Here is a 20,902-nt window from a genome sequence, read left to right on the forward strand (position 1 = left end):
GCTGCAGCTTTAAGATCAGATTTGACAGGAACCAACAAACAGAGTCAAAACCATGAGAAACGAACAGCGGTGTCCACATACTTTTGACCATAAAGTGTATATCAGGTACCTGTGAATGAGAAACCAAACTGTAGCTGACTTCTTCTCTCTATAGCCCCCCCTCCTGGCTGACACCGGCAGATAATTCAATGTACCACATTAATACAGTACCATGTGTGAATCACTCTCACAGTGGAGAAGACAAAAAAAACCCTAAGCACCAAAATAAAGTTTTTTTTAAATATTATTTTAATACTTTTCTTAAAAAAAAGATGTTGTACTCTGAACAAGATGAATCTATTGACCTCAATGCCTCACTCATCGACATACCAACAGGTTGTCCTGGGTAAAATAAATCAAAGGAAATAGATAGCAAAAGGAAAAACAAAACAAAATAAACTCAAAACAATCAAATATGAAAAGGAAAAGGAAATGAATGAAACATAAAAAAAAAGTGATTATAGAGTTGAAAACACTCACAGATCTCTGGGCCAACCTACAGGGGGCGGGAAAAGCTCCTGCCTCCAGAAAAACACGATGGCACACGACATCCCAAAACTGTTACTATGGACGACGAAAACATTTCAAAAATAAAAACTAAAAGACAGAATGACAAACAAGAACCTACTATACAGACTGTAGGAGCTGTGAAGGAGATAGTGGTGGATGAGACGGCTAAGGAACGACAAAAAAAACACGTACATGATGAGAAGAAAAAATGAAAAAAAAAAAAAAAGATGCAAGTAATGAAACATTTAAGTGCAGATTTATCGGACAACTACAGAATGAAGGGGCATAATTGATGATTTCAGAACCGCTTCCTCAAACTATTACAGAGCAAACTGCTGCATAACTTCGGATTGAAAAGGGGGATAAAGGAAAATTAAATAGCAATAAAAATGTAGCCTTTAATATAAAGTGAAAAGAAGATGCATTTTACATGTAAAAAAAAAAAATGTGAATGAACTTTCAGCACTCAATAGATTGGTTTTGGCATAGAGTCGAGAAGAACAGAACATTAAAGGAAGGAGAGAAGATAAGACAGACGAAACAATCCTCTCAATAGAATCATAAAAAAGTTTTTTCTTCTTCTTTACAGTAAATTCTACAAAATCAAAACCAGAGCTTAGAGATGAACACCGAGACGAGCTTTGCTCCCCACAATCCATATCCCTCTCATGTTCTTTTTCCTTGACTTTTCCTTGTATATAATATATATTCATGTATCTATTTATATATAATATGTATAATTTGTAGGGTGTGATCGGTAGTTTACAGGCCAGAGCGCTAAGGCAAAGGACACACTCTGAAACTTTTAAAATGCCATCGTTCCTTCCTCATCGCCCTCTCTCTCTCTCTCTCTCTCTCTCGTTGACTTTGTTCACGCAACGCGAGCATCGCTGAAACCTGCGCCTTGTCCAATCACGGCTGAGGAGGGAGCGGTAGCAGGAAGTGAAGGGAGGAAGGATGTCTTAGAAAAGTGCGTGACTGTGGCCGGGGTGTTTCGTCTTCCACCGTGTCCTGAGATAACAACTGACTCTCAGATGACCGCTGAACCTGACAAACTCGACCACACCAGTGCCCAACCCTCCCAGTTAAAATTCAAACTTAAAAAATTAAATTATAGAGACAAGATTGGGAGAGAAGAAAAAAAAAGCCAGAACAAAGTGATCTGTCCGTTTGTAATTTGTTCACCTGTTCCTTTTAAACCCCTTTCTCGCTTCTCAGACATCAGAGAACGAAGTTTCCGTAATTTTCACTTAAATTAAATCCTACTCATCATCATCATCGCCGCCATCATTTTTTAATTTTTTTTAATGTAAAAGTCCCCTCCTTTTCTGTCATTCTTATTTTCCTCGAGGGAGCTGACTATCTGATTTTTTCAGTGTCTGTTTTCGATCTGTCGTAATTGAAGACGCACAACCAACAACCATAAAACACCAAGCCAGACACCAAAACGTATCTGAGGTTGGAGGAAAAGAGGGTTGCTTCTTTCACTATCACCCCCCCGCCCCCCCCCTCATATTCACATGACACAAGCCAGCTGCTACTGAGAGAAAGGGACAGTTACTATTAAATGTGTGTGTGTGTGTGTGTGTGTGTGTTTGCATTTGTTATGAGCAGCGACCATGTGTAATCAGAGCATTGTGGTCTATATGCATTTTGAAAAATTTTCTCATGTGTGTCTATAGGTCCGTTCTCTCACTCCCATCATCCTCTTCTTTTCCACCTTAGAACAGGTTCTCCTCAAAAATGGCCATCAGGTCGCTCTGGAAGTTGATATCAATGGTGTCGGCCATCTGCAGAGGAAACGACGAGACAACGACGACAAGCATTAAAGGCTGTTTAATAAAAAGATGACTGTGTTTTTTTTTTTTTACAGTTTGGTTCTTACCGCCTCTCTCCTGCGCCTCTCCTGCTCGCGGCGCCGCGCCATCTCCCTCTGCTGGTCGAGAGCGTTCTGTGCAGCTGAGGATGATGGGGGCGGGGCTTGAGGCTGTGTGGGTGGAGCCTGCGGAGAGTGAGTCGGTGGGGTGGAAGCTGGAGGTGTGGGAGCAAGCGGTGATTGTTGCTCCTGGCGACGGCGGGCGTCTTCTTGCGCTCGACGAGCTTGCTCCATCGTGTCCTCGTCGTCACGGCTACAGCATAAAAAAAAAAAAGATAACGACAATGAAACTTATTGGAAACCAACCAACACAGGTTTTTTCAGACTGATACTGATATTATTTGAGAGTAAAATCTGAACATAACACATTCATATACATATATTTCACTTTTCATTCATATATATATATATATATATATATATGCAGCAGCCTGGTTCAATTCTGACATGAACCAGGCCGCTGCAGTAATGTGATTACTTCTGGCAGTAATGAGTAGCTTAAGGATTTCAATTTAAAATTCAGTAATTAGATCACACTTAGCTAAATCAATGTAATGGAGCGTCAGTGGGATTACTGTCCAGAAGTTAGATGGAGGGTTGATATCAGTTTGAGCTCTACTTTCAGTGAAAGGACGAACATGCTAAGATGTGTGAACTTGCCACAGGGGCTTGAGGAGGCAGTTAGCATCTACCAAACAAGTAGAGGTGCGACTCCCAGGGTTGTCTTATTCACACGCTGTGTGTTCAAGTTTGCTAACATCAGCTAAACATCACTGAGTTTTGTTTTGGGTTGGAGGAAGTGTGAACCACTCGGCTGAGTTTAGCTCTTCTAGAGAGATGTGTGCAGTCATCGAGACTAAGCTAACTGCTGTCGGATTGGTCAGTAAATCGGTCCACATTGTAGAGCTGTGCGCTTGTTATACCACAACATCTGGGTTTTAGTTTCTATATATAACATGGTGCGACGTGCAGGTGGGGAGAGTTGGTTTAAAGGCACCTGTGACTGAGCTGCGCTGAGTAATGCAAGTAAAGAAATGAGTAATGTACTGCATTACTTTTACTGCTGAGTAAAAACAGGACCTGTTTTGAATCACAGGCACCATGAACTGATGATGCTATCCATTCACCAAAGCATACACTAGTTTTTGATGTGTTTTTTTTTTTGTTTCCACTCTCTCAGCACTTCTTCTTTTCATTCATGTCACGACAGCATTAAAATCAACCTGAAACTCTTGAGACAGTTGATTACAAAGTTGAGAAACTTAAAGTGAAAGTTGCAGATAAAAAGTGTGATTTTAAAAGTTGACTCAAATGGTTCGTTCACTCTCTGGTGGGAATCTCCCACATTTGAAAAACCGCAGCACTCATGAGCCTCTGTGCTGAACAACCAACCGGCACGAACAATAACAAGACGGATAATATGAAAAACATTATATAATAAATTTATAATTTGGCAGTTTCTTGCGTTAAAAATTGCTGTTTGTTAGCCAACAGGTGTTTGAGCAAAGTCTTGTCAAGTTTGCTAACTTTGCGATGCAACTGTGAGGGCAGACACAGCTGGTGACACACAGATTGTCTCATTTCGGTTCAGCCCTCGTGATCTACAGGTGTGGCCCCCGAATGGGGACGCAGCTTATGTCTCCCTCTAAGACCAACAACACTGCTGTGGTCTTGTCTCATCTTTTCCCATTAGCCACCTCTCCGTCGTCCTCCCACATACCGTAGTTTTTCTTGCTCTCTCCGGGCCTGCTCAGCCTGTGCTTTCAGTGCTCGCTCTCTCTCCTCCTTCTCCCTTGCGGCCCGTTTGAACTGTTCGAAGCTGTCGCTGGAGGAGCGAACGGAGGAGGCTGGCGTGGACTGGGACCTCTGAGCCAGGCTGGCCCAAGAACCCATGTTCTTCAACTTCACGTCCTTTTAGAGGAGAAAAAAAAAAAAAAAAAGAAAAGGAGGGCGGTGGGGGTAGAAAATATCAGGTTAAAAGAAGAAGAGAAATCAAACAAACCAGATGAGCCCCGACTTTAATGTGGCTTATGACATTATTTTCTCATCTCTCACACTTGTACACACCTGTGTCTTCTTCGGAGCGATGGGAGTTTTGGGTTCTTGCTTGATTTTGTTGTCTTGCTGGGAGCAGGGTGGTGCTGGGGAGTCCAGGAGGCGAGAACCAGGGCGAGAACCATCCAATGCCTTCAGATCTAATCCTGACGAAGACATAAAATAGTGATTAACTGTACATATGCACCTTAACCCACTAGACAGGGGCTGAGAAGCAATAATTCTCGTGTAAGGGGGCTGTAGGTAAGTGTGGAGGAAGGAAGCAAACAAAATCATTCTGCTATCAAAGTAATATCAGGAACGACATGTCTGTGACTGCAGTCAGCCTTTTCACACTTTTTAACAGTTACTTTACTTTTTCAGCTTCGGCCTCCAAACTCTGGGAAACCGAATGTTCCCTTCTTTAGTTTTAGAGGCGACGGACTATGAATCTCTTGTACTCACTGTGTTTGTTGTCGGGTTTGTGTGTGTCCTGACGCATGGCAGAGCTGAAGGGTGAGGGGGGAAGAACAGGCGACTGGGAAGGCTTCTCTTCTTTGACCCCCACCAGGTTGGACCTCTGCTCCTATGCACAGACAAACGTTTACATCCAAAGCTCTGTCATCAAGCATCAAAGACAACAAAAGAAAAAAAAACAGTATTTTCAGCACTAAATTTGATCCCTTTTCCTTTTCAACATTTCACTCACATGTTTCTTGGTCTGTGGGGGAGACTGCTGTCCCATTGTGTGGAACTGAGGCATCTGAGGAGAAAGCATCATCAGGGGAGAGGGGCTCTCACGCAGGCAACCTGGAGAAACACGCAGCACTTCACTGTTCAATTCAATACTAAATTTAACAAACTGTGCAGTGACATCTACAAAATGGACATGTGTGGTGGTTTCCAAGCCCAAATGTTTGTCTGAAGTACCATTTATCTAGCATGAACGCTTCAATATGAGCAGCCTTATCAAAGCTCCCTAACAGAAGCCTCTCCATCTGTGTCTGCTGGTAACAAGACCTTCACAGGTCACAGTGATCTTTTGGGAGGAAGCTAACTAGCACCACAACATGGCCAAATGCAGGTATGACACAGATTAAACTTGGTTTTACTTAATCTGAAGACAAACAAGGAGAAAAACGTGTGTGTTCTTAGTATTTAAGCACCGGTCTGTTTCTGTGGTTATTGGGATTATCGACATGTTATGGTGTATAATATAACACACACATACAACTGCTTCTGAATCTAGGTTTTTATACCTTAACTCTATCAGCTCATTTGTTTTTATCTTAAATAGAATTTGATATGTATGAAGTTTGACTCCTCTGTTCAAGCTCATGTCTGAAGCCTTTTGCCTTCTGATCCTTTAATTAAATCACTGTCTACTTGTGACCCCCGGTAACATGTTACAACCTTAGAGGGAACATGAATTCTGAGCAGTTAGGCAAAGAAGAAAGTGAAAGCATCTGGTATTGTATCAGTGAGAAAAAATAAAAACAGAGAAAAGTCAGGAAATATAAACATTAATGTAACAGAATTGTATATTTTTCTTTTTTTAACCCTTTGATCATCTTATAACTCATCATCTTTATCGTAGGACCTCTTGGGGGGTCCAGAAGCCTCAGTTTGGGAACCATTATCTTGAGTATGAATCTGTATCTCACCTGCTGAGAAAGGCTCTGCTTTACTCCGCGGTGATGGCTGCTGCTGCTGATGTTGCTGCATCTGTTGTACCTTCTGCTGCAGGGCCACGCCCTTCTGCTGCTGTGACGTTGACGTGTGCGTGTGCGGGAATGGCTGCTGCATGTGCTCGTGGCCTGTGCTGTGTCTCTGTGTCAGGGCGGGGGCGGATGTCGTCATCGCCTGCGTGTGCATTGACGGCACCAGCTGAGAAGCGGCTTGCACGGGCGAATGCGTGTGGGTGTGCATTGGCTGGGTCTGCGTGGTGGGTCGAGCCTGGAGAGACTGCAGGAAGGTGTGCACCTGGCTGAGGGGCGGGGTTTCAGAACTGGTGGGTGTCGGCTCTTCGTCGTCCTCCAGCAGGGCTTGAGGAGGTTGCGCCGAGAGGGTACCCAAGATGCCGTGTGAGGGGGGTGACGGGACACGAGGGCGGGGGACCGGCTGGGGAAGGGTGAGGGGAAGCGAGGGCTGAAGCTGGGGTGAGGAGGATGGAGGCAGGGAGGGGAGCGAGGACGGGGGAGGCTGTGGGGGTTTGGGAGGAAGTGGTGCTGCGCGGTTGCTAGGTCTTGATGGTTGCTGGGGAAGAGCACTGTGGATCGCTGCAAAGCAGGAAGAGAAGAGAATGAGACAAAAATGAGAAAATTTTTTACAGGCCAAATCCGAATGTCCCCCTTGAGGCCTAAGTCCTGAACCCTCATCGACCTGATTGACGAAAACAGTAATGTTGGATCAGATCTGATGAATTTATCAACACGTCATCATAAGACAAATAACTACACACAGTTCTGGCTCTGAACCATGTTTTATATTTGTAAACCTGTTTTTTCTTGCAATGTTAACACTTAGGTTTGTTCATCAGTCAGATGAGGAAGAAAGGCTTTGATTTTGACATTGCTTATTCCTTCAAATTTCAGTTCTAGTTCATTTGATGTCAGCTGTGGTTATTAGTTCTAACCTAAGAACATCTTCATAATATCGGTCCCAGAGTTCTATACTAAATGACACGTTTATTGAACACTGGGGAGAAAAAAACACAAATATGTTTCCTCTTAAGCATAAGGGGAAACAGACCAGCTGTTCTGGTCGTCTGGATGATCTAATTATTTGACATCTGCTCATACACACAAATTACACGCAATATGCACACCAGCTTTTTTTTCTGCTGTTATGCATGTGCATGCATAATTTCCTGTGAATCCCTTGCTCACGTGCATGCCTCATGAATCCAGTGCAGGTACTATACAGAGAGGGAGCTACAGAGTGGAAACAGATTTAATGACAACAGCAGAATAAATACCAGCCATGAAGTATCAGAAACTGGGTTTAATATGATGAAAATTTTAATTTATCAACCAGAAATTCTAAATATTTGCTGGTTCCAGCTGCTATATTGTGAGAATCAACTGCTTTTTTGGGTTTATGTCAACAGAGACCGAAAGATTAATTGTTTAAGTAACATTCCTGCATTTCTGACCATTTTGAAACTGAACTGAGAGCAAAGTGTCACTGAGGTGTACGTACCCGGTGAAGGTATGATGGGATGTTGGTTGAGGAAGGGGTGCGTCTCAGTGGGCGTCTGGCTGCTGGGTGTGTTTGTGTTTGTGTTGAGGAGACCAGACGTGACGGGGGGGCCGGCAGTAGTAATGGTTGGATTCGGCTCTGTGTTCGACTGCGTCAGGTGTGGGTTCATGAAGTGGGCCAGAGGATCAAATCCTGAGGTCAACAGCTGTGTGTCCAGAGATGGGACAGAGACAGAGACAGGGACAGGGACAGGGACAGGGACAGAGGGAGGGAGGACAACGGGTGGTTTGGACTGGACGACTTGAGGCTGAGTCTGAGGCTGAGGAGGGACTGGGCCAACTCCGCCAGTGAGGGACTGGTGGTGTGGTCTCTTGGTGTCTTTGTTGGTTGAGGTCTTCTTCTGCTGTTTGGGAACCAGCCCTGGTGGACGAAGACAGATTTGAAGGAAATAAGTGTCATTCTCCTGAAGGATGACAGCTCCTCTTCCTCACACTAAGTTAAATATTATGTGTGGACGTTACCATTCTCAGAGTCTTCACTATCAGAGGAGTCGCTGCTGCCCGAAGATGAAGATCCTGTCTTCATCTTTGTCACATTTGTCATCTCCAGAGGCTTCTCTACTGCAACGAAACACACCCACAACATTCAGAAACTGACCAAGTGACACTCTTGATCTCATTTATGTAAACACAACACATTCAACTGGACAGAATAGAGAAAAAAAAACTACACTAGAAGAAAAGTCTTGTTTGGGAAGCAGTCAATGTATTGAGCTCCACTCCTTTACTCCTCTGGGATACAAGGCTGTAATTACAGAGTTAGATGAGCAGATTGGTGATATTCTCATATCTGTCTGTTAAATATGAGGCTGAGTTAACTGGTCAGTAACTGTGGCCTTGTATTTATGAATGATATCAGTGTTTTTCATATATATATATATATATATATATATATATATATATATATATATATATATATATATATATATATAGATTTTATTTGACTTTGACATCACAATTACATTGGACGAACCAGCTTGAGTGTGTTAGCATACATGCTAATTCTCAACACTTGTCCACAGGAGGCTTTTAAAAAAAAATGATAACAATAAACATGTTTGTTTGCTTTTTGTCTGCGTGAAAAAACAAACATGTATTTCCCTTTAGTATTTTTATGAATCCAATGATCAATAATTTAATAACTGATAATACTGTACAATGACCCAGCCATGAATTGTATTTCCTGATGATGAGCTTCAAACCATGATCACCTCTATTCGTCAATCAACAAGCTGTTTGATCAGTGGGGTTTATTTTTGTTGTCTGCGGTTTGTCGACATTTTAACAGACAGTCTTTCCTGTGCTGTCAGACAGGATCATCTCGACTTCATACAGTGTGTTGACCTGAAGGTGTTTCACAGTTACACTGGTTAAGCAGCAATTATGAGCTGCAGAACAAGATCTTCATGTGACACCACTATGACGCAGATGAGAATTGTTGGAGTCGCTCCAGTCGCGTGTCAGCACTTTAAAACAAGCGTGGAGCTCAAACACAGCACGCAGCCTACCTGACGGTTTCTTCTTCTTCCTGAGGCAGCTGGAGACGTATTTCTCCAGCTCCCTCAGCGTGGAAGGCTTCAACGTCTCGAAGTCGATCTCGATCTCGTCCGGGTTGGAGTTCTTCAGCGAAGGCTCGCGCGTTTGGATTATGTGCACGACGCGGCCCAGTTTGTCGCCGGGCAACTTGTTGATGTCCAGGCTCAGCTGTCGCTTCTCCTCGTACGACATCGGCTTGCATCTTTCGGAGGACACGCCCCCAAATACGTCTAGAGGGGAGAGCATGGTTGACAGTGGGCCATTGTTAAAGACACAAACACAAAGTCATTCTCAACATGCAGATTTATTATTATACACACCTATGTCATCCTCTGCTTCAAGAGAGGCTGAGGGGACGAGGGGGGTTGGCCCGGGTGGAGGGGGCACAGCTGGGCGGCTGTTTTTAACTCCCTCTTTCTTACTGTGAGTGACAAATAATCTGATTAGATCCAGTTAACGCAGCTACAGTAACATCACTTATCTTATTACCTCTGCAAAACCTACCTGGGCTTTTTCCTGTCCTTCTTCACGATGATTGGCTCCTTGCTGCTCTTGCTTTTCTTAGGATTCTGAAGCATCGCAGACGGAGGGGTGTCCACAGTTTCCTCTGCTCCCACCTTCTTCTTGTGCTTTTCTTTCTTCTTCTCCTTCTTCTCCCTCTCTTTCTTCTTGGGCTTACTGGCCTGCGGCTGGGAGAGCGCAGCCAGCTGTTCGTGGACAGCTTTGAGCTAGAGGACACAAAAACACACAGTTGTGGTCTTAAAGGGACGAAAAGACAGCAGCCTGCGCATTTGCTTCTCCGTGTTTCAGCAATTACCCACATTCGGTAAAGCTGTTCTGCGTGGCCCACCCACCTGTTGTGTCTCATAAGCCTCCCTCCCCCTTCATTTTCCATCCTCTAACCTGTTCCTGTAACTCAGCCAATCGCTGTTGCCTTTCGTGTTCTGAGTCTCCTGCCGAGGACTCCGATTCGGAGGAAGTGGTGCTGTCTTCTTCCGAGACAGCGGAAGGAGGCGGGGCTTGTCGAGTGGAGGGGGCAGGGTGGAGGGCCGATGACGGGGTGGGAACAGGGGTGGGCTCCTCTGGCTCATCAGGCATTTTGGCAAAACGCATCTCAAACACATCCTGTTAGAAGGGACATGGGCAGGAGAAACTGTAAACCTGAAATACACCTTTTGAAAACTTTTTTTATAAATAGTAAAAAAAAAAGACATCTGGGTAAAAATATTGTGCTATAGTATTGTGATATAACAATATCAATCCTGCATCAAACACAGCCACACTGCATCTTTCCTAAATAAAATTAAAATTTTCTTTTCTTAATGTTTATTATGACGTGTTGCTTACCTGTAATTTGCGTGCCATGTTAACCACATCATGGTCTGGAGGATTGTACTTGTAACAGTTGGAGAACATCAACCTGACATCTGCTGCAAACTCTTGAGCGTCTCTGTACTGTCTGTTGTCCAGCTTTTTCTGAAGGATACAAAAAAAACAAAAACAAAAAACAAAAGTGTCGTCATTATCTAAATTGATCCTAATTCATATTTTCTGAGAGCTGTTGATTACTAAGGTAAGGCTCAATACTTCAAGAGAAACCAACAGCAAAACAATACATAAAGCGCTGAACACTAAAAGGTACCAAAAGGTGGCACTTATTATTTCTTTACATATTACCTGATTTCAGTCCTTATTTTGATCATTTTATTCTGTCATTTTAGGCGATGTTCTTAAATCTGTGATAATGTTGAAAAACTGTCAAATACATGTGATACATGTGTTAAAAAAAAAAAATTAGACATCTGTATCAAGCCCCAGTTATTGTGCTGGAAGCCTTAGTATGAAGACTTCACTATAAAAACTGACTTTTTGTAGTGGTGAAGGATTTTGCTGCATTAAGGGATAATGATAACGAGCACTGTCGTCTTTGACTCGAGTAAAACACAATCTCGAGTCCTCCTCTGTGCTCTGCTCTGTATGTATGTGTGGGTGAGTGTGTGCGTGTGAGAAGAGCTCAGTTCTCCCGTCTGATAAACAGTAACGGACACACACAGTAAGGAGGAACAGAGGCACAAACCACTCTGCCTTGTTTGCATCATGCTCCAGATTATCAGATATAACAACCTCTGCAAAGAAGGTTTTGTTTTTTATACGTGTCTGTTTATTCATCATCAGGATTACACTAAAAGAACTGAACTGATTTGCACTAAACTTGGTGGAGAGATGGGACGTTAAACTTTGGGACAGATCTGAATCATTTACTATAAATCTGAATTTTTTCCTCTGAAGTTTGGTGTAGGCTGTTCAACACTGGCCTTACTGGAGGTCTGGACTCTCTGAATGTCCTTGTAGTTATCAGCTGCAATTCCAATATTTATATTATAATAAGGGGCAGCTGTGGCTATTCCTGCTTACCAGCCAGTAATAAATCAGCCACTGATATGTTGTTCATCCCTAATATTAAGTTGTCAAATAAACCGTTACATAGTGATCACCAGTCCTGATGAAATCACCTTGATGGTGCTGAGATCCATGGGGTGCTTGATGATTTCGTGGTAGTCGTGGAGGCCGAGAGCTTTTGCGTCGACGGGCTTGTAGAAAGGCCAGGCGTATGCCACGTGTTTCTTGGACAGCATCTCTCTGACGAGGCGTGCGCAGAAACGCAACTGATCCTGACGTTTCGGCGTTCCCGTCCCTCCCGTCTCCAGACCAGCACCCAGGTGGTGTTGGGAGTCCGGCTGCGACGCGTCTCTTTTGGGTTGCTTTGAGGGACGACTGCTGTCTCGGCGTGGCCGAGCCTCAGCAGAGACGGGAGATGATTCACTGAGCTGGTCGTTGGCTGTTGGTGTGGTGGTGTCTGCTTTCCTCTTCTGGCTCTTCCTCTGCTGTTGGAGCACCAGAGATCAGAGGTAAGAAAACGACACCAGATCTGCTGGAGGATTATAACAGTGGCAGCTCATTCTCCTCCCTCTCCTTACCTTGATGAGGGTGGAGGAGCTCTGCAGCATCGGGGCAGGGTGGAGGCCCGGGTGTGTCGGGGGAACCGAGGTGATGCCTTGGGCCAGGACGTCTGGAGTTGAGAGGGGGAATGGGGGTCCCAGGTGGGCGTGGGAGGTGGGTGTAGGAGGCACGCGTGGGGGAGGCTGAGGCTGAAGCTGGGCCTGAAGCTGGGCCAGAGGCTGGGCCAGAGGCTGGGCGAGGGGCAGAGTAGGAGGGCCTTGAGGGGCAGGTGCAGGACGGGTCTGCGGGGTGGTTGACGGGGATGAAAAGCCTCGTGTGTGAGGGGTGGTGGAGGGGGATGAGGAGTCTTGGCCCGAGTCCGACTTTGTGATCAGGCCTGGAGAGAAGATCACAAAAATGAAACCATGGATAAAACCACAGATCATTCTGACCCAGACCTTCATTAAACCTGTTCAACTGTTTGGATTATGAAACGTTCAAGAACGGTACAGGACGTCCCTAATGAGCATGAGTAAATCAGAACCTGATTTAACAGTACATGTTTAATACTAGGTGTGGTTGTAGAAGAGGCAGAACCAGCACAGACAAAGTGAAGACTGTACATACAAGCTTGGCTGGTTGGGTTAGTTCTCATCAGACTCAAACCTGTGCCACCATGACATGGACTAAACCCAAAAGACAGTCGTCACAGACAGGCTATCTTTCTTAATTTGTCTCCCCCACAGTGGACAGCCTCTGTCTGGCATCCACAATAGTTCAGCTTTTATTTACTGCCAACTCCAGAACATTTCAGACTTTTATCAGAGGCAGGTGTTTATGTCGAACTCCCTCTGTTTGATATGTAGAATAGGTCACAGTAGTGAGCTTGAAGCCTCGTTACCGAGGACTTCTCTCTCTGCTCGGTGTGTCTCATGTTTAGTTATTCCTCTGCCTCCTTTAATAATAATGATACATGTAATGAAAGTAGTTTATTTGCTGTAATGGAGGTGAGGCGCAGCAAAGTGGAGTCAGTGACATTATTATACTGACATTTTTAAGTCCATCTTACATCCTAAAGTCATACCTGTGTCCCGTCTGCTACCACGGCGTCCCTTGGAGACCACAGCAATCTCCGTCTCCTCCTGCGGCATCTCTGTGATCTTCTGTAGAAAGAGCTTTTCCAAGGCCTCCGCCATTAGGACAATATCATCCCCAGGCTAAACAAACAAACAAACAAACAAATAAACACACAGACATGTTCAGAGGGTACCAGCTCCTTGTACAGAGACCTTCTCTCTACATTTGAATGATTGAATAAGTTCAGTAAGACGGTGTTTTGACTTCAGACTACATGTTATAGCATTAATGTCACCTCTGGTGTGGCTGACCTTGTTGTAGATGTAGCAGTTTGTGAACATTGTGTTGAAGTCTTGGATGCACTCCTGGGCGTTCCAGTAGTAGTTGTTCTCCAGGCGTTTTTTTATCGTGCCCATGTCCATAGGAATCTTGATGATCTTGTAGTAGTCCTTGAAGGAGAGCAGGTGGAAAGTATTAAATTAGCATCTTGCCTGGATGAAAGTAAATGAACAATGTGAGAAAACAAAGACAAAATACACTTTTAGATAATTTTTTTAAAACTCTCATCCTGTTTCTTTAGTCCAAAACATACTGGTGCCTCAGTGCAGGGGAAATTAATATGGACCGATTATTAGCATGTGTTTGAAGCTCTGCAGGCTGCTGCCTTAACAGGATCCCAAAGCAAAATGTAGAGTAAAATAAAGTAAATCTGAGATTTCCTCTGGACCAAAGTCAATTAATCAATGAACAAAAAATGGACTAACCAGGGATGAACGATATGCAAAAAAAAATACTGTGATTATTTTGACAGATTTGGATATCGCACTTGGCCATATTGTGATTTTGATTAATTGTTCATCCCTACTGGAAACTGTCATAATAATAATAATAATAATAATAATAAATATGCTGGTTCAAGCTTCTTAAATATGATGACCTGTCACTATTCCTTGTTTTACATTAGAGTTAGGCTTAATATGTTTGCTTTGTCATTATTTTTTGATGTTTTATAAGCTAATTAACACATTGAGAGAATATTTGTGAGATTTCATAAAATCCATAATAAAAATAATAGTTTAGTTTCAGCAACAACTCTGTTTTTCTCACGTTATATTATCTTTCAGGAGGCGAGATTGCGGTTACTACTGCATGTTTCTTCTTGTTGACAGCTACAAAACCACAGAAGAAGAAGTGTTTTCAATCAGTTGTAACGGTGCACCAAGTGAGAAGCGAGTCTGAAAGAAGCGCTGGTGTTGTGGAAAACCGAGGCAGACAAACAGGACAGCAGCATATCCTACTGCTGTGTGGCTTGTCCACCTGCACCACTGTGTGCCGCTTTGCATATAAAATGAATCAGGCGGCTGTTACAATGCTTTCTGTGTGCCCTGGACTACACCACTGATTACAAGCACGCAAATACACATAAACACAAGACTCACAGGCAAATTGAGTTTGATGGCGTCTACAGGAGCTTGGAAGGGCCATGCAAAGTGGTGCTTCCATAATGTCTTTAACACCACTTTAAGCAGGTACTGAAAAAGAGCAAAAATCATTTAGAAAGAAAAAATAAAAATCATTCAAAATGCAAATACCAGACAAAGCTTCCATGTTTAAAAAGACAAACAGAAATCTCTCCACCTGGAGCTGGTTGGTCTGTCGTTTGGGTCTGGAGGGGTTCCATGTTTCGGGTGGTGGAGGGTTGAAGGGGAGGGGTGGTGGTGCAGAGGGAGGGTTCTGGCTGCTGCCTGCCTCCAGTCCGTCTCCCATCGCAGTGGTGGGTTGCAGTGGCTGAGCAGACAGTTTAGGCAGACTGGACCTGGCAGGGGCAGGTGGGACTGGGGGGACCCCCCTCAGGCCATTACACTCCTCACTCGACTCTCTGGAAAGACGATCAACAAAAGCATCATCACCGCTGCTGCTGCATTTATTACGCTCGGTAGTGAAACTAACTGACTCAACTTCCTCAGGGTAAAAACCAGAGTTACTATCATCACCACAGACTCATCTGAGTCATTATCAGTCAACGCTGTCTGCATGTTGCTCTACAACTTCTACTTCAAAAGGTGAAAGGGAGACAACTTGGCAATAGATCAACACATCTCATCTTTGGCACGGGAACTGTAACCAACAGCAATCGCATATATCTCCTAATGCAGTCGACATACTCCTCCCTGTTGCAGTTGGTCTTTGGCCTTTAAATGCATATGCGTTCCAGACCAACTGTTGGATTTCAAACTCTTAGAATAAATATTTACTTGTGACTTAACATCAGGTAAAAACTGATCATGAAGGGGAATTGGAAAAAGTTAAAAACATCACAGTTTTCTTCAGTAGCACTGTCCAGCATTAGGTTCAGTGGGACGCTTTCAACATGCACTAACACTTTCAGGACTCTGGTTTACAAGAAGTCCTATTGTGTTGCATTAGTTGACTCAAGTTGCGACGTTAGTCTCAAGCAGTTAAACGGAGTAACAGTGCAGGAGAGTAGCAGCATGTAAATCCTCAAGGGAGAAAACCCCCCATGAGCTCTAATTCTTTATGGTTGTGTTCATTTTGATGTTCACTGGATGCCTGTCTTTGTTATTAAGTTGCAATACAAAATAAGAATAATATCATAACCATACTATGACTTTTCAAAATGGTCCAACTAGCTCAAAAATATGAGATATATCTTCATAGTCATAAAATAACCAACACTCCTATATTGTAATTTATAATGGAAATATGGTCTAATGGTTGGCAGAGTAAAAAGTAGAGAGAAAAGTTGAGAGGTGAGTTCTCTCTCTCTCTCTCTCTCTCTCAGATGATGGTCCAACACTTAGAGCTGCCAGATAAACGTCTGACATTCGCTATGAGCTGCTAAAATGCTTTGACACCTTCTAGATGGCAGTTCAACATATTCCATAAGAGAGAAGTTTTTTTTTAACTAGTCAGTAAAATGGTAGTAGTATTGGCATGCTGTCCATCTGGCATTCACAGTTCATTCCATGTTTGGAATTTCACTGTTCTTGATAAAAAAATTGGAGCCAGTTTTATATCCTGCACTGGACTGAAGGCAGAACTGGGCTGGAGGTACTGCAGTGAAAACCTGTGTGTGTTTCCAGTAGGCACTTCAGTCATTAAGCACACATTAACATGCATAAAACCCTTGATCTTTATTATTACACAGGTCAGGTAGATCATACAAGCAGCAAGATGAATCCATTAAATATAATATTGTCAGAGTTTTACAGTTTACAGTTAATGTTTGGTATCATGTCTGCGTTAGCAGAAAGTCTGGGAAAATGATCAATTAGAAAACAGATATTGACCGAACCATTAAAATAGGGAAAACATATTTAGCATGATAACATGAGCAGTGAATCTGACAAACACAGGTTTTTATTTCCTCAAAAAAAGACATTGGTAGATGCCGCCTATTTTGGCCTTACATGGAGATAATTACTGACAACATTTTACATTAGAACCTGTAAGTTCTAAGTTCGGGATAGAGAGGACAGAATTTGCCACTGATGAGTGCAACATCAACATTTTATTGTGAAGTAGGAATCTCAAAGATTTTAATCTAAATAAAGGGCAAAAATGCTGTTATTAAATTGCGGCTGACGTATTTTCCTGCTGCTACAGCTTCACATTAAAAGCCCTGAAATGGCAAAACACAAAATGCATCTGAAAAATAAGAAAATGGTCATTTCAGATCAGTTGGAAATATTGCAGAAAGTGATAGAAAGAGAGCAGCCACAGTGATCTGTTAGATGAAGATCTGCAGGCGACAGGCTGCACACCTCCAATTTCTCAGCCAGGTAACCAGCTCCTTTCACTGTGCCCCACTGTTCTCACACTCGCCAAATGCAGCATAAAAATTAAATTACAGTTGCTCACAGAGTGATGGAAAAATGCCAATTATTACCGGACTCCTTCATTAAAATGACAACAGTTTGTTTCTGTGAGCTGCAGTATTAAACCACACCAGTATCTACAGGTGTTGCCAAATCAAGCAGGACTGAAATCTTTGAAGTGCCTTGCATCCGTTTACATCAGTTTTAAGAAGAAGGCCAGTTATTTTCTAGGAACTTACATGTTTGTTGCCGTGCAGCTGTGGCCTAATCCAATTGTGTGATCATATCTCAGTTGGTGAGGTGGCGATTTCCTGAGCTAACACGGGAGGCTGGTCAGTGACAGGCTGTGGGGGCAAGGAAACCACAACACACTGAAAGACGGCAGAGTGTCACACCTGTGAGAGAGACAGAGAAACGAAGGGACGACAGATTAAAACTGAAGTCAACATTATCACATGTGGGTTATTTCCAGCTAACATCAAAACACACTGCCAAGTAAAAGCCTGATCATGCTGTGTCGTAAGCAGCCTTGATCAGAGCCCAAAACACAGGCACAGAGAGAGAGTGGTGTTCAAATAAGTGAGACATACACGATTACACAGTAAATGCAGTACAAGTTCTCAGCCTGAGACCACCTCTTAAACAAACACTGATGTCTTAATAAAGGTCTCTGAGCTGCTGTATGCCTTCACCTTACATCCTATATAAACTTTCTACAGCCCTTAAGCACAGTTAGCCATCTGGAGACCGTTATGAATGTGTCTTTTGATTCTGCTGCCGATCTATGCCTTTCAGGACTCCCCCAAGTTATGGACAAAAAAGGACCACATGCACTGTCTCATGGAAAATGAGAACATCATTCTCAGTATTCTGATCGTTTCTTTTATGATTTTATTTTGGAAACTTTGATCATGCGCGAGTAAATCATGTTATTTTACAGTATTTTCTAATTTAACTTATCTTGTGTAACTTTAAGTACAGCCAGCTGACAGGAATAAGAGTACTGCAATTTCCTTGATTTATTGGATGAATACACTGAACCCTAACCTTGAACATTGACAGTTTCTAGATGACTTTTGATAACGTCTGTCACACCACTCGAAGGTGCTTCTTTTGCACAAAGACAGCAGCTTCTCTTCGGTATGTACTGAACTGACATTTTTATTCCTTGACTGATGAATTTCCTCCACCAAGCACCAAAGTCTAAATATTAATTATTAAGATTTATTAACTCATCTAATCTTATGTCCAGCAGGTTCAGACCTTTGGACCCCACTGTATATTAAAACACATAATAAAATGACAAATACCTGTCTTCTGCAATAGGCCCATACTTACATGGTTCAAAGAAACCAAAACAAACACTGATATGAGACAACTAACCCGCTGTCAACAAACTTGATCAATACCACAGGAATCTAGAATATGTAGCTATTTCAAATGTTGTAGTTTATGCTCTTTTAAAACTGAGGTGCCAGCCATTAATATACATCATTATGATTTTTAACTAATCGTGGTTCATGATTGACGCTTTAAAATAAATTCAGCCACTCAAAAACACAGTCCAGTCAGTCTTTTCACTGTGTCACTGCATTCACATGATAAACATTATTTGACACTTGAATTATTTACTCAACCAAATTTATCAGCCATTTTGCTACTATTTCGTATCACGTATGTTCTCCCGGTAACGTTGCGCTGAGGACACCAAAGAAGCTAACGAAACTGAGGAAGAATTACGTTACTAATCACCGACAACTAACACACAAGACGCACAATTTGCTCCTGAACAACTTCGTCCTACACCTTCGCCTTGCTAACCTTCCGTGTCAGCACATCACTGTGTCCACCACACTGACGGCAAGTGACAGCTCCGGTCGTAAACGGCCTTTCTGAATACAACGTAAACGGGATCGATATTCTCGAAGTGACGTACGTCGCACTTCTCCAAGAGCTTCTGCGCCATCGCGCGTAAACTGCGCAGCCGAAAGGACGTAACTTCTGTCACGAATACGGCCTACGGGGCTACAAACAAACAGCCTAGCAGCTAAACTAGCTAGCATGAAACCGACCTGCGGCTAACGTGCACACTGACAGCACGGAGTGTGTTACGCCACGAAACGGACCTGAACGCAAGCATTGGGAGAAGGGAGATACAACACTGAATATTCACAATAACACCAATTCCGGGTAACTTAAAAAGACAAGAATTTCATCTATCCCGTGTGCCCCGAACCGGTGCAAGGCCTGCGGAGACAGCTCATGCTCCGCTTGCCGAAGCACACACACTGACAGCGCTCGAAATACGCCACCGATGCCCGTTGTAAACCTTTCACCGCATCCCCGGGGCTGTATGCTTTCGTATGATATTCCAATGTTATCTACACAAATGCATTAAATGCTATTTTTACCTTCTTCAGTCGGTTGTCAGCGCTCGTAGACCTTCCTCGCCCCAAATCCAGAACAAACAGTCCCATTTGACGTCGATGACGTCAGACGCACAGGGGCGGGACGATCGTTTGTCAGCCGAAATGTCACCTAAGACTCCGCCCCCTTTCCCTACGTCACCCCGGGTAGCATCATGCAACACCTCGCAATAATTTCAACCCTAGAACAGGTCGATACCTGTCATGCTGGTTATGTCTCTAATATGTCTTTAATTTAATATGTCTATTTAAATAAAGATGCAATTAGTAAATGACACTAGTACACTCGACGCATTACGCATGTTTTTATTCCAGCTCACCACGAAAGTGTGGGGAGGTGTCTCTGAAGTGCCATTTCTTTTTGCTCTCAAATAAGGTAAGATTCAAAGAAGCATCTTTTTGGTCGTTTTATGTCTCTTTGAAGCCACTTTACATTTCTTTTCGGTTGTTTTGGTAATTTTGCATGTATCTGTAGTTGTTTTGCGTCTCTTTGTGGCGGTCTGTGGTCTATTGTGTCTCGCAGTTGTTTGTGTTTCAGTTGTTTCACTGTCTTCCCAAAATGTTCCCAAAACAGTCACAAAAAACAGATATTCTGGTCCAGGGTCCCCCAAACATCCTGGGCCTGGCTCAGTAGAGAAAACCTAAAGATCATGGAAATAAGCAAGTATAAAAATGGTAACTCATAATATAAAAAAAAAAAATTCAAAACAAGATTATTGAATAAATCTCTACAGCTTTTTATAATACTGCAAAATGTAAGTCTTCAGTTACTGCTCAAATTTTATCTGGAGGACACAAAAAAGAGTTTTTGTTGGTATTAGCTAAGATAGGGTTGTATTCAAAATTTTGGGAATCCCTGTGCAACAATAGAGTTTGTTGATTTTGTGTAATGAGATACAAACCCTGCAGCAAACAGTAATTAAACTTTTTTTTTTAATTTCATGAACTTGCATATATGAGCCATGAGCAAAAGTTTGGGCACTCTAAAGGAAACCTTTCCAGTTCCAGCATGCTGCCTTGTGGTGAGGGATGGTGCTAACTCCCAGCAAGATGTAAATACACAAACTGGCAATGTTAACCTGGTACTCCATTGGGCAAATTTAGCTGTACAATCACCAGCCTCCACTTTTGATAAAATAAACACAAGATAAATAGAAGCCACAAACTGCAAGCTGAAATGTTGTAAAAGGTGTGACATTAATACTTTGTAAGGAAACTGATTTCCCTGTTGAAGTGATAGTTCACAATGTCATCCAACTATCAAACTGACTTCTGAACTTTTGCTTTTGTTGTTTGTTGACAATCTCACATTAAATTGATATAAGTTGTCAATCCTGTCACTGTTTAAAGTTTTCTTACCACGAC

The 20,902-nt window shown here is 42.9% G+C and overlaps 1 protein-coding gene across 4 annotated transcripts; it reads right to left on the minus strand.

The window, feature by feature from the left end:
- Positions 1-265: 265 nt before the first annotated feature.
- On the minus strand, positions 266-19,659 carry LOC139635900 (bromodomain-containing protein 4-like). 4 transcript variants are annotated; one of them, XM_071503458.1, is made up of 22 exons: positions 19,523-19,659; positions 17,351-17,506; positions 14,911-15,151; positions 14,712-14,804; positions 13,584-13,721; positions 13,280-13,412; positions 12,234-12,592; positions 11,769-12,137; positions 10,603-10,731; positions 10,159-10,380; positions 9,760-9,983; positions 9,576-9,676; positions 9,228-9,485; positions 8,182-8,280; positions 7,661-8,080; positions 6,124-6,738; positions 5,169-5,269; positions 4,925-5,045; positions 4,493-4,626; positions 4,146-4,336; positions 2,435-2,678; positions 266-2,339 (listed from the first exon to the last, which is right to left on the minus strand). In XM_071503458.1, the coding sequence occupies exons 3-22, from the start codon at positions 15,037-15,039 to the stop codon at positions 2,271-2,273; spliced, it is 4,149 nt and encodes a 1,382-aa protein (XP_071359559.1). In that variant the 5' UTR covers positions 15,040-15,151; positions 17,351-17,506; positions 19,523-19,659; the 3' UTR covers positions 266-2,270. The 4 variants fall into 4 exon arrangements, with proteins under 4 accessions (XP_071359559.1, XP_071359560.1, XP_071359556.1 ...); XM_071503459.1 differs by having other exon boundaries at positions 4,925-5,039; positions 11,769-12,140; XM_071503455.1 differs by having other exon boundaries at positions 11,769-12,140.
- Between the last annotated feature and the right edge of the window lie 1,243 nt (positions 19,660-20,902).

This window comes from Trachinotus anak, unplaced genomic scaffold (genome assembly GCF_046630095.1).
Source record: "Trachinotus anak isolate AG129_WGS33_773 ecotype Australia unplaced genomic scaffold, CSIRO_AGI_Tana_v1 ptg000019l, whole genome shotgun sequence".
NCBI lineage: Eukaryota > Metazoa > Chordata > Actinopteri > Carangiformes > Carangidae > Trachinotus > Trachinotus anak.